This window comes from Mchenga conophoros, linkage group LG13, assembly GCF_057382185.1.
Source record: "Mchenga conophoros isolate Kocher_MC1m ecotype Shallow Benthic linkage group LG13, M_conophoros_male_GT1.1, whole genome shotgun sequence".
NCBI classification, from domain to species: Eukaryota; Metazoa; Chordata; class Actinopteri; order Cichliformes; family Cichlidae; genus Mchenga; species Mchenga conophoros.
The window spans coordinates 23,222,274-23,235,994 of NC_140538.1; the positions used below are offsets into that span (position 1 = coordinate 23,222,274).

The 13,721-nt window shown below is 41.4% G+C and overlaps 1 protein-coding gene across 3 annotated transcripts in view; it reads right to left on the bottom strand.

Moving 5' to 3' along the window:
* Nucleotides 1-39: 39 nt before the first annotated feature.
* Nucleotides 40-13,721, bottom strand: part of slx4ip (SLX4 interacting protein) — a 33,244-nt gene continuing 19,562 nt past the window's right edge. For all 3 annotated transcript variants that reach the window (XM_085297293.1, XM_085297292.1, XM_085297291.1), the window contains exons 5-8: nt 11,681-11,749; nt 10,087-10,175; nt 2,056-2,162; nt 40-1,954 (exon numbers count right to left, since the gene is read on the bottom strand). In XM_085297293.1, coding sequence (XP_085153419.1) covers nt 1,189-1,954; nt 2,056-2,162; nt 10,087-10,175; nt 11,681-11,749 — 1,031 coding nt within the window. In that variant the 3' untranslated portion in view covers nt 40-1,188. The remainder of the gene's footprint in view (nt 1,955-2,055; nt 2,163-10,086; nt 10,176-11,680; nt 11,750-13,721) is intronic.

Here is a 13,721-nt window from a genome sequence, read left to right on the forward strand (position 1 = left end):
AAAAACAAAGTTGGGCTGGAGAAGCCTAAGCTGTGGAGTAAAAGTGATTTATTATGTTCTTTCTTTATTTTTTTGGGCAAACTCTTCTTGCCAGAATTAAAACAAAGACGAGAGATTACAACACCCCTTGAGAAAGATCCTCAACATGTTGGGACTAATAGCTGATAGCTGAACTGGCTCCTAGTGGTGACACTCGGGTTGTAACCACTAATACTTTTTTTCCATTTTTTGGACAGACCCCACTGTCGAACTGCCACAAGCAGCATTTGGTTTGGACTCTGTGAGAGGAAAACAATGCAATGAGATCTGTGCCGGCTGCTTTCCCAAAATTCTCTGTGAATTTTACACAATGATTCAAATGGGGCTTTTTTTTGTTTTGTTTTGACTGAGGGAAAAATTTATTTATATCGAAATGTCTTTCCAGTAAAAGAAAACAGGAGTAAAATTTTCAGTCAACATTTTGTTGTGAAATAGAAATACTGGGTTGTAAATGGAGCTTTACGGCTGGTGACAGCAGCTGTTGTTCAACCTCTGATTTGAAAACTGATCACCTTCCTGCATTTAGTTGGTTTAGGTTAAAAAAAACAAACAGCACAGTATGTTTCCACTTATAGATTTGTTTTCAGGTGCTTAGCAACTAACTGGTATATGAAAAATATCTAGCTACAAAAACACTTTTTTTGAGAATGGGGTGATGAAATAAACCTGGAAACAGCAATCAATCATGCTCGAGCTTCGGCGGGTAAACTGGACAGTTTTGAGACACGTAGGAGCCAGTATTTGAGTCTGAAAGCCATGACGTACTGCATGGCTCCTGCCTGTCTGAAATCCCCAATCTTTAACACAAAACCAAATCTTAACTCCAATTAAAGGTTTTTGACTTTCATTTGCGAGCCGCTCTTGACCACCACTACTTATGGGTGGAGGCAGAGATCCGTTTCAAGTATTTGACAAAGCATAACTCAAATGCACATGTATCAGTTGCCATAATGTGTTCAGCATTTGATCTGTGCATGTGCAGCATATGTGAAAAGAACAGATATCGCAGTAAAAAGTGACACAAGCACAAATGCAAGTCATCTGAGCAGACCACATGGACAGTATGGGGGAAGCATGTAGTCTGACAGAGTCTCATCTCTATTTCTATGGCGTCAGGCATCTTTACTGTAGCCTGTCTCTCTCTCCCCCTCAGGACCTCTTCAGTCGTCGTAATCTAGAGGTTCTGGGCACATTTTCACTCCACTCCTCTCCGAGTGTGGATCTGGAACCAATAGAGGAGCCTGAGGATGCAGGCTTGACAGATAGGCTCCTCAGACTTGCGGCCAGCCTGTTTTGGTTTGTCTGTGCCGTGTTATTGCTTGTGAGGGAGAGCCTTTGGGCTTGTTTCCCTGGAGTAAGCAGCTCTACTTCCAGTGTGGTTTTCTTGCACTCTGAGACAGGGGAAGCCTGGGACTCTGCCTTGGCTTCAAGTGGAGGGAGGGGTGGCAGAGGAAGGAGGTCGTGCTTGGATGTTTGTGCAGAGTAAGTTTGCATTAGGGCTGGAGGTCTTCCAAGGCACGTCCTCTTGGCCCCGTGTGGGTGAGGGTCTTCCCCAGCATCACTCAGCTTGCACCTCTTGCTCGTGCTGGTCTCCTGACTGATTTCATTTTGGCAGAAACCTGCTGAGGTCCCATTTAGGTTGATACAGTCTGGAAGATCGTTCTCAGCATGCCGCTCCTGCTTTTGAGTAGTCCCAATTAGAGCTCCTGCTACAGTTAATGCACTGGAGCTAGGCACCTTGTGGTTTGCCTCTGACAGGACCTTCTGTTCAGATCTGGACAGACTCACTGAGCCTGATTCTGACTTGACAACTTGAAGTTCCGGTTTCTGGTTTTCAGCACAGACTCTCTGGTCAATTTGCTGCTCTGCCATAGTGGAACCACAAAGGTCTTGCTGGACACTGGCTTGTTTGGCTCTGAGAAAGAAAAAAAAAATGGGTATAAAGGATATAAACAGATACTTGAGTGTCCTCTCTGACTGGTGGGGTTGGAAAGTTCTGCATTAGATCATACTTGCATCTTTTGAAGCACAGTCTTCTTTGTTTTTGTGGGGCTGTTTAAAGGCTCTTGGGTTTCTCCCACACTGGAAAAATATTCCGATCTGCTTTGTTCGCACAGCTCAGTCTAAAGAGGACAAACAGAATCAGTGTAAACACAAATATTATTACTGGCATACCCTGGAAACATTTCGCCTCACAGTGCTGTCATCATCCTTCATTGAACACCTTCATTAAATCCATTAGACTAAAAACTAAAAGAGTTCATGTCAGATTGTCTGAAGTTCAATCAATGTAGTCACCTTATTATTTAAACTATGATGCTGCCCAACATGAAAGATGAAAGGGCCTTCAGAGAGAGTAGCAGCTGCCCCCCGCACCCACCGTAAACTCCCCAAATCCTCCACCTCAAAGTTTGAAACGAATCACTGGCTCATTATGGCGTGACAATTGTTCAGCCTACACTACCTGAGGTTTAAAATAATGCTCTCAGCCTTAGGCAGAGTTACGAAACGGTGACCATATTGACAAGTTAAAACAGCGAATAACGAAGATTCAGTAATAGAGAAAAAATGTGACGCAAGGGCAGTATTGCGTGGGAAAGAAAAGATTTTTTTTAAAAAGGTGTAAAAAGCATGTTATGGGACAGCTGCAAATGTAAACAGACTGAAGGGGAAAAAAACCTTCTTTACTTTTAGTAACTGAACAAAGCAGGATGAGTGCCGAGCGCTTCTTCTGTCCTTATGTGTCTAAAACTTTCATCTGTAATTCTGCTACACCCCTAAGTGTCTCTGAAAAGCAAGTCTTATTTGCTAAAACTCTGGGGTGAAAGTTCAAAATATCCACATACTAAGGGAAACCTCTGAGGCAGAACGAGGAACAAGCTGAAAATTGGATCTCACCAACGTGTGCCCTCAACAGGCCACTAATGACGGTTAATCATGGGGTCTTTTCCTTGGCTGCCCCAGAACAGACTCTGGATTTATGAGAACAAGAGACGCTGGTGGCAAATTGAGCAGAACTTCAAAGGCTGAAGCACTGTCAATTCATCATAAATTAATCAAATCAAAAAAGTTGGTGGAATAGTAGACTAGCAATGGTTTAGAAAATGAGCATGTCTGCTAGTTTTTATCTGGAGAAGCAGTATATTATATTATATTTTGTATACTAGAACTTCTAAAAGTCTGAAGCTGTACAAAGGCATTTATATCAGCTCATGGTCTAGAATGGGGATGTTGCCAGAACTGATACTTATAAGTAATCTTTGTATAAAACTGAAAAAGCTACTTTTTTTTTTCAGTACAGTAGTTACCTAAGCGGCATACCAACCAAGTTGGGTTGTCAACGAAATTGATACTTAGATACTAACTGATACTAAAAATTACTTTTGGATTAGACGTCCATTTGCAACTGCATTATATGTGACTGGAATGAACTCTGAACTCATTGTCACTCGTCCAACAGGAATGACTGATATCACAGGCGGTCAGACTGTGGGACTTGACAGAAGCAAACAATGGGCATTTGACGTGTGTGTAAGCAAGGCACAGAACATTATATGGTGTATCTGCACTTACCTCAAGGTGAACGAGGTTGTTTGCAGCTGTTTAGGGCTGCTGCCAATGAAGGCAAAGAGAGATGGGGTGAGTTGTTGTTCTTTTCTAGGGTTTTCTCTCTATTATTGTAGGGTCTTTACCTTACAAGTGACTTGAAGTAACTGCTGTTGTGATTTGATGGTATATAAATAAAATTCAGTTGAACCGAATTAAATCCTAATGCATATGTGGTTGGGTGAGGTCTCTGTCTGGAAATTTATAATGGGCCTCAATTTTACCTTGTGGGTTTGTAAGAATGATTTTATTATGTGTTTGCATACATTGTAGGTTTTGCAGTGATATGCACATTTGATGTATTTGCAATCATTTTAAGGTTGGTGTGTGCATTTTTAGGCTACAGAATTAAATAGGAATCCATCTGATGACCCAATTTTAAAGGTCAAAAGTCATGAAATAAAGCTTGTCATTTTAACCTATGTTTCTTTGACTGTTTTGTTTTTAGGTCTCTTGACAGATCACTAAATATTTCACTATTGACACCAGCAGTGCCGTCTTCACTTCCTACAGTTGGCAGATAGCTTTGCACAGGATGGCTGCAGATTGGTGGGCAGAAAGGCCCTCCCCTCATTAGCAGCTGAAGATGTAAACAGTAGCACCACAACCCTGGCAAAGGAAATGTAAGACAGACACCCTGGTCTTTAGGAATATTTTTGTGAGGTAAGTAAAGCTCCTGTTCCAGCAAGATTTTTTTTTTTTTTAAACAGTAATGAATATTAACCTGGCTGGAACACATGCTAACATTAGCTTTTTAACAATTAGCAATAGCCATTTCTGTAAGGTAGAGGTTATGGCTAATAATAAAATGATCATGTTAATGTTGGAGCTAGGCAGCAAACATAAGTTCTGCCTGTCTGTAATGTTAATGGACAGTGTAAATTTGACAGGAAAAGAACGTGATCTTGTTTTTTTGTTTTTATGTTTTTAACCCCATGGTATTGAGTAGTACTTTCCTGGGTGCTGGTAGCGAGTTTATAGTTTAAAGGAGAAGATGGGACAAGTTTCATGCCTGCTAAATTATCTGTTGAGATATTTCACTCAAAAACATTCATATCAACCTGACAGCAAAAAGTTAGGGGATCGCCACAGTGGTTAACCTTTATCCTCTAGTGTATTTCTGTGTAATAAAAGTTGAGCTATTTCACTGATCTAGTGGCGGCACAAGATTTAAGGCATCACCAAAAATAGGATTTATTAATAATCAGGATCTATTCTCTGGCCACTGCGCTATGCTATGCCCAAGCTCATAGCAAACCATCCAATACTTTTGAAGCTATCGCTGTTTGGATCAACGTGGCTGAGACCGCTATCCACAGCTTCACGTCGCTAAACTTTATTGGTTTTTGCAAAGGGGAAACAACAACTGGACAGAAATTAAATCTGGGAAAATTCAAGGTCGTGGCCGCTATGTTTATTCAACATCAGCCATTTTTCAGATCATTACTATTATATAAACTGGTTGGTAAAATGATCAATGTGCACTCTAAGATGGGGAAAGCCAGTGCGGTAAGCTCTGGCATCCTGCAGATGTTGTGAAAACTGAGAGAAATATCATAAATGTCCTCCCCCGCACGTCACGATACTAGTGACAACATATGACCCGACACGCAAGGGGGAAATGGAGTGATCGACCCGAGCTGCGAGGGCAAGCTGGGGCATTGTGGCTTTGCGCTGGGTGTTGAGACCTAGCAACTCTGGTCTGTGGTGTGGTAGACGGGAATAAAGAGGCCAGACAGAGGGAGGGGAGGCCGGGCAGCAGGGAAGGAGGCGGAGCTGGCGAAATACAAGAGACAAGATACTACAGAGTGTATAAGAGAAAAAAAGAGAGTGGAGCACAACAAAAGCAAAGGCACCCCCTCAGAGTCACACTGCCTGACCTCAACAGTCTCTCCAGCATGCCCACAAACGCAAGAATCCTCACACAGGAAGTTCCACACAGGCTCCTCTTTGTGTCGAGATGGAGTCATGCTACAGTGTGGGCAGAGCTCTGGTCTTTAGACTTTTTCTCTCATACCCAGAGCTACAGCTAACCTTCAACATGGATTTGGGACAGTGACACACATACAAACTCTCATTTCGCCTCCACACTCACACACCCACCCCAACAACAACAATTCTGAGAAAAATGTGGGTGCTATCGTTTGCATTGTAATGCCTTGATATGTATTCTAGCCTGTTTAATATGAATAAATGCCGTTTGAAAATGAACTTGAAAGAAAAATCAACAAGGAGCTAAAGGGAGGCTCTCTGGGAAAGTTTAGTGCCTTTCTGTTCCTGTCGGCACGACTTCAAAAGAGCAAGAGAGTGAAAGAGGAGAGTCAGAGAAAGGAAGAAGCATGAAGAGAGGAAGAGGCTGGATATAGATAGCAAGTAGAGAAAAGATAGATAAACAGAGAGAGCGAGAGAGACTGTGCATAAATTATTTTCAGCAGGGGTCTAGAGGTTGGAGTATATAGCAACTACAGAAGAAATCAGACGGATTAAATAACCTTATAATTATCACAAGCTATGTGGATAAAACGGTAAGAATTGTGTGGGAACCGAGGTGGCCTAATCTTGTAAGGAATGATGCAAACTCTAAATAGCTGGAGAGAGTCCCATGAAAAAGGAGGGAGGGATGGTGGTAAATAAGAACGTCTACCCGCCGTTGCTACCACCTCTCTCTGAGAGAAAAAAAAAGGATTTAACCCCCCCACCGCCAGCCAGTCTGCTCGCCCCCACACAAAGCTGAAAAATGCTCCTCGTGATACAACATGTAGAGCAGACCAACAGTGCCCTCCCTGGCCCCAGAGCTTCCAAAACAACACAGCTTCGCCACAGGAGCTGCAACAAAACAGCACATCTGGATGTCAGATTACAGCGATAAGCCTGGCAAAAGGGCAAGGATAGCAGAGAGAATGATTCATTTGGTTTAAAAGGCTACCAGGACAGATTCTCAGCACTTGCCCCAACTCTGAATGACTCCTGGAAAAAAAACTTCAAAAGGATAACCAGCAACAGCCTCCATAAAATACAGGCAACAACCTCTAAGCCGTCCAAGATAAGGTAGAACACAGATTATGTTGGTTATCTTTTAATGCAGCTGCACTCAAAAGTAATGCAGCGATATGGCCAAAAGGTCTCTGAGCTGTTTAAAATGTTGCTGCAAAGGATGACAAACCTTCTCTTGGTGTTTAAAGACAATGCTTATTGATATACAATGCCATATTTATACACACTACAGCTTTTTTGTATATAGTCTGCACAAATACACATACACATTCATCTAAATACTACTTTAACAATTTTGCTTTGTAGAAAAAGAGCATTTTTCAGTTAATCTTTTTCCAAAAGCTTTTAAGCATGGAAGTTAAAACATAAAAACTTCAAATAAAAAAAATCTAACAAGTCAGCATGGGAGGCTCCGATGAACCATCAACTTTCATGTGCCACAGTGGAAGTCGGATTGTTTGTTCTGGGATTACTTTAATATCTTTGTACCTCACCTAACATATACAAAACCAGTGAGATGCAATCCCATAAAGCAATTTTCCACTCATCTGTCACAAAATAATAGTGTCTCAACTTGAAATCTGTGGTAGCTTGAAATGCTTGAATCCCTCACAGCACTCATATTATAAAAAATGAATTATTCTTTCCACTGGAACTTTTTTGTTTTGATGACACATCTAAGTATACAAAGTCCTCAAACTGGCACCAAGAAACAACAAGAGTATTTAACTGTCAGAGGATGAAAAACCTCCTGCAGAGATATTCGTGAATGCAGTGCACAAATTCCACTCCTCATCGTGCACCCACCCTGCTCCCACAGGGCAAGCATGCCCTGTTTGTGTAGGCTCACCACATCTTCTCTGCAACAAAGTCAACAAACATGCATGGGCACATGTCTAAAATAGGGGACAGTTCTTATCCCCAAACAAGAGTTTCTGGATCCACCCATATCAAAGGACTGAGACAAGTGGTTAACCAAACACACTTCATGTAAATCATTTAAAGCAGTTTAAGATGGGCTGGAATGAGGACCTGTAAGAGATCATAGTCGTGCATTCGGCCTAGGTGTAGAGGAGGTCAGTAGACACTGGACGCTTGGGAACGGACTGCTGTTAGCTGTTGTGAGCTCTGAAGAACAGAGGCGTGCTGAGGTCACGAGTAAACACACAAGCTTGTCCAGAGCTCAAAAGAGGAGGGGAGGGGGGGAGACTGGAAACACATCTGTTCTGCCTTTGATCCAAACTTCTGCAGCCCAGCACGCCACTCACCTCAGCTGCCCACTCTGTGCCTGACTAAAAAACAACGGCCGCAATTATAAACACTAGATCTTCCTTCCCATGCTGCCCTCTTCGGTGTTGGTGCTGACTCACAATAGGAGCAAGCTTTTATGAAGGGAAGGGACGTAAATCTTCAAATCCTCTGCGTATGCCTTTTTTCCATTATCACATGAAAACAAAGCAGCATCAATTGCCCAACCTCTGCATAGCAACAGTGGATTCTAGGTGCCTAACAAACAGAGTCAATTAGGCTGATAGGATTTCAGCATTTATCCCAGACATGGCACTCAGTATGTCTGAACCAAAACATTTGCCGGATGCTTGAACACTCTCTGCCCCAGTAACATTTGAATCAAGCATTTCAAACTGGACAATCATGGTTGTTTCTGCAGCAAATGACCATCTGAAACCAAAACAGCTGGAGTTGGCCTTTTTTTTCCCCCTTAAGTTTGCTCTTTCCCATAGTTTGCATATTACACTGCTAATCCCTTCCTGGGAAGGTTGTTTGATAGAAATAGAATCTCACCTTTTTATATAGCATGCCTTTTCTCTCATCGTGTGTGGCTGTTTAGAAGGAAAATGCTTCTGCTTCCTGACCAAAATGTCAGTTGAAAATATGACTAATATAGAGTGAACAAACTGTATAAAATTAAAATAGAGTACACTCAATGCGGGAGTGAGAAGCTGCCTTTCAGTGATGTCACCTTAGCTCCCTCATAACATAACCCCCTGACCTTGTGAAAACTGCTTATTGATGAGTCTACATTTCCACTGCGGCTGAAGATTTTTGCACAACTAGTCACACAAACTGAATCCTAACAACAAACCTGAAACCTCCCTAAACACGGACAAATGTGGCATTTTTTTTTGAGACTGCCCGTCTTGTGCTGTCAAGAATTGGGGGATAAAAGACCCCTTTTTAAACATGATATCAATTCTGACACAGAACTCCAAACACCCCATTATTTATAGACAGCAACATTATACCTTACATCAGTTGTGACTCACAGTCTAAACCTTTTTTTTCCTTTCCGATTTCTGACTTCCTTGGCAGCATTAAAACTGCAAAAACTCCCTTTTTGACAAATAAGAACAGAGTGAGGGATGTAAACAAATTATTGTTTTTGTCATGTGAAAAACTTCAGCCTCTCTGTCTGGTATCTTTCCCTTACAAAGCGGGCTCGAGGTTGAGCTAGTGAGAGCTTCACCACAAGACTCCCACCCTCCAATTCCCTCAGCTTATACTGTATGAGCCCAGAGAACCACATCCTGAGGAGAGGAACGCAATCGACAACAGTGCCTCCTTGAACTGGAAAATTGGTTACACAATCTGAACTTTTCACTGACGACTATGTTGCTCCACTAAAAATATTACAATCGCTGCTTTCATTGGAAGCCAAACTGTGGAGAGTGCAGAGACATTTCAAAGGGAAACAATAGCAAAAACCCTGTAGAAAAACATCAGGCCACTGATCATGGGATGTGATGGGAGAGATGTCTGTCCTTGATGTGAGTGCCAAGGTGAGAGGCTCCACAGGCTTTTCCCAGAATACTCTGGGGAGTTTGAGATCAAATGAACACTGACCAAAGGACAACTGATTATAATACAGGCGGACAAAAAAAGAACTACAGCAGTAGGTCTTATGGCACTGACAAGAGTTGAACTTGGTCTACACAGCACAGGCTACAGGGAAATACTCACTGAACCCAACTTTATTTGAGTCCAATTAATCAAGGCACGCGGCATTCAACTGCAGACAGTAAAGTTAACCGAATTCTCTCTTAAAGACCCAAACAATGCACATGCAACCGCAGGACAGAGGGTTTTGTTGTGGTTCTCTTGAGCATGCAAACCCCAAAACCTCATGCTTGAAACTGACAGAGAGAACTAAAGTTCTGCAGGTAAGTAATTAAAAATGTGGGAGCAGGAGCTTTTCAAAAAAGCGTGACTTGGCACCGCTTCACCCAGCCTCCCACGATCATTGGTTTTCCTCTCACTAGGTCTCCTTAAAGCCCATGTAGGTTCAGAGTCCACCCCTTATAAAGAGGATAAGCATATATAAGCGAGAGTGCAATTTGGCAGCACATCCCTATAATAACACACAGACACATGGACGACTTTTTGCCAGGCGACTGGAAGAGGAAATAGAGGAGTATAAACAGCACTCACCGCGGGCAGGCTCGGGTTTCTATGGTGCGCTGAGGCATCTTCTGGACGGCTCACACACACAACATATCGTTCGGGAAACACACGCAAATCTGAGAGCAGGCAGAGAAACAACACAGACCCTGCTGGTTAATAACGTGGGCTCACCTCTAATTATCAGTCAAACTCAGACAGAGGGAATTGTGGTCAATGTTTAATTTTTACATCTACCAGTACCAAGTATTTACTATCCCTCAGACCGGGGAGAAAATAGCAGTTTATATATAATTGCTGAATTTTATGAGCTGCATAAACAGCATGAAATATTAGGAAATTTTACATTAACAATGGCTCTTGGGAGTAATAATACTGTCTCACTGACTTCAGAAGGAAAGATCATTTAAGCCGCTTTTCCAAACAATGTCAAGAAACTCAGGTCCAGCTATATTCCAAAGGTCTCTGCCCGGATGACATGTGACACTAATAATAATTAAATTTATAATATCTGCTGTTTTCAGTTGGGTTTGGGTTCTGCTTGATTGCTCAACAAAAAGTTCAGAGCTCATGAAATGTTTCAAGCGAAATTGGAACCTTCAATGAAAATTTCTCAGGACACTTTTAGACAGAGAACTTCTTGGAGTTTGGAAATCTAACTTTTCTTCGAAGGACCCCGATCCCAGTTCAAATTTAAAGCAAACCCAAAAGCCTTCTTGAAATCTAACAAGTAGATTGACAGGGAATTTGCAAATCATATTAAATAAGCGGAATTTAGTCTCAATGACCTCGTAACTATTCCTTTAATGCCAACCCCTGGACAAACTTTACAGTCTTTGTTCCACCAAATGTCAGCTTTTCCTTCTTTATTCTTTAAAATGTTGGCATTGTGGAGTGAAATTTAAGTCAGCTAAATCAGAATATTTCACTGCATTCTGACCAACTAATTACCGTAACATAGCTTTAAGAAGACCTATTGTGGTTCAGCCTTGAACTCCTTTTAAGAACGTTTTTTTGTAGCCGTCTCGTCAACCACGATAAAAACTTTTCACCATCCATTTTATAGCTAATTGATTTTTTTTAATGATCTAACCACATATGTACTGCCAACTCAGTGGACCAAATTACACAACCTTTGACCTCAGGAGACCGAGTCTAATTTGATGTGTAATGGACCTGCTGAGAGAAGCCGTCATCTCAGCCAGCAACAGGTCACCGTTGCCTCAACAGCCAAGGCCTGGTCCTCCCCCAAGGAGCAGATATTAACTTTACTGACAGGAAGAGAACCATGTTGGTCCCATGAAAAGGTGGCCAAGGGTCACAGGCATTAGATGAGCCATGGAGATAGATTCTCACTGCCCTCCACAGACAGCTAAGGAATCCTTCTCTCTCTGCCTCTCTCAGTAGCCTCTCAAGGGAACCACTTAATGGCCGCTTGTTCTCAACAACACCCCGATCAGGTAGGGACAGGACATAAAAACAAGTGAGGGGGAGAAACATCAACATGCAGACCACAGATGCCTCACTCATTCTGTGGGAAATTTGGCTGAGTATAAACCCTTGAGAGGTCTATTTCTGAGTTCTAACTGGGGATGGATTTATTGAAAACATGTAGGTCACTTACCCTGCTTGACAATACATCTGAGACTGGAGTGTCGCTTCAGAAAATTGGCCACCAGGTTGAATTTTTCACCTGTATAAACCAAAACAGAGAGACAGTTAACATAAAAGGTTGTATTACCTATTTAACAGTGGGCACATTTTGGTGAGACGGTGCATGCTTTGATACACCGATTACAAACTAAATTCTATTTCCCATCATTACACGAAACAGCTGCAAATGTTATAGTGAGACTAAGTGGTTAAATAATGGACACACTACGTGAGTATAAAGCCCCTCGTATGATGAGTTCCACAACTGGCCTTACTGCTGTCACATGCAGTAGAAGAATCACAGTAAAGTTAAAAAAAAAACACACAAAAAAAACCCCCCACAGCATTAGGGTATTTTGCAGCAATATAGCACACTCCATTAATGCAGATAACAGTGCTGCACATGGCTCCATATGCTTGGAATTTTCTACTAACTTTAAGTTTATGCTTGGTCTAAGGCACAGCATGCTAAAACAAGCCAAATTATTTATCGAGTGTGAAACAATTCATTCTCCTTTAATTTAAAAGACCTTCCAGTTTGGCACAAGCACAGAAACCATTTCTGGGGTCTCTGCTCTATTTGTCATGGAATGATTTCATGGTATGTAAGATGTGCTGTGCAGAAACAGCAGCTTGTTGCCTAATCTGGCAGGAATTTGTTGACTAAAAGCAAGGGCCTGGCTAACACGCTATGCAGTTGTTCTTTGCAAACAGACACACAGTGCTGGGAAGCTGACCAAGCCAGTTCATCCTTTGATATCTTCTTCGTACCCTTTTTGTCCTCATAAGAAAGTGAATGTGAAACTTTAACACCACCTTCCTATTATTTCTTATTTGACATTCTCTCTCATGTGTGGACATATAAAAAAAACATTTTCTGCAAACTGTCTGGGTTTGGGTTGTTTTTTTTTTTTTCCCGCTTCAATTAAAGGATTACATGTCTTCCTAAGTTTGAGAAAATCATGACCTCTTGCACTTAAGGCTCTTTCAGAAGTCCCTGGATAATCTCAAATGTGCACTGTCATCAGGCTAAAAATGAGGCTGTCTAGATTTCTGAAAAGCTGCTGTTTTGGAAGTCTTTTTAAATCTGCCAGTAGTGACACTAACGGTCACCCATCAAGAAAACTTGGAACAACTTGGACAAGTCTACTTCAAATAATAAACTACAACTAGTTTCATGCCCATGTCTGTGAAGCCTGTTGGTGCATTATTTCATGACAAACCCTTTACAAAATTTAAAAAAGAAGGTGTATCACTGTTAAAGTCCACGATCAAGCAATGGCTTTATGAGTGAAACTACAGAGCATTTACAACAAGGTGCAAACCACCCATTACACTCAAGAACAACAGGTCCAGACTAAAAGACAGTTAATGCAATACCTTTGTTAAATCCCCTGAATTAAATCTGAAAGTCTCCACTTCAATCACATCTTAATTGTTTAAATTAGAATCCAATCTGGTGGTGAACAGAGGCAAAACTACAAAAACAGTGTCAACACTTCAAGATATTATTGTATATTCTTAAGTTTACTACCCAGTGATTGATAGCATCATGTCTGGTTTCTTTCTGTTGGTGCCTGCGGTATAATTAGCAACTAGAGTCAGCACATCAAGAATAATATTCATCATTAGAAAAGACAATACCAACATAGATTATGAAACACAAATCAAATCAGTCTGACATTATAAATATAGACTAAAATCCATCAATCGTGAACTTCATCACAGAGCCTTTGAAACTGGACGTGTGTTACTATGAGTTACTGTGATACTAAGCAATTACAATCAGTATTTTAATGACAATCAGGGGAAATTGTTACCCATAGGCTACAATCTTTTCAATTTCACCTTCAGGAATGCTTTTTACCATCAAATGTATTAGTATAAATTGAGCCTTACCAAATTTTGTTTTGGAAAATGTTTAGCATCGTAACTATGATTTGTGAACATTCAACAGAATCTCTCTGCAAGAGAACAAAACCCAAATATCTAACGGGCACAACTGCAGGGTG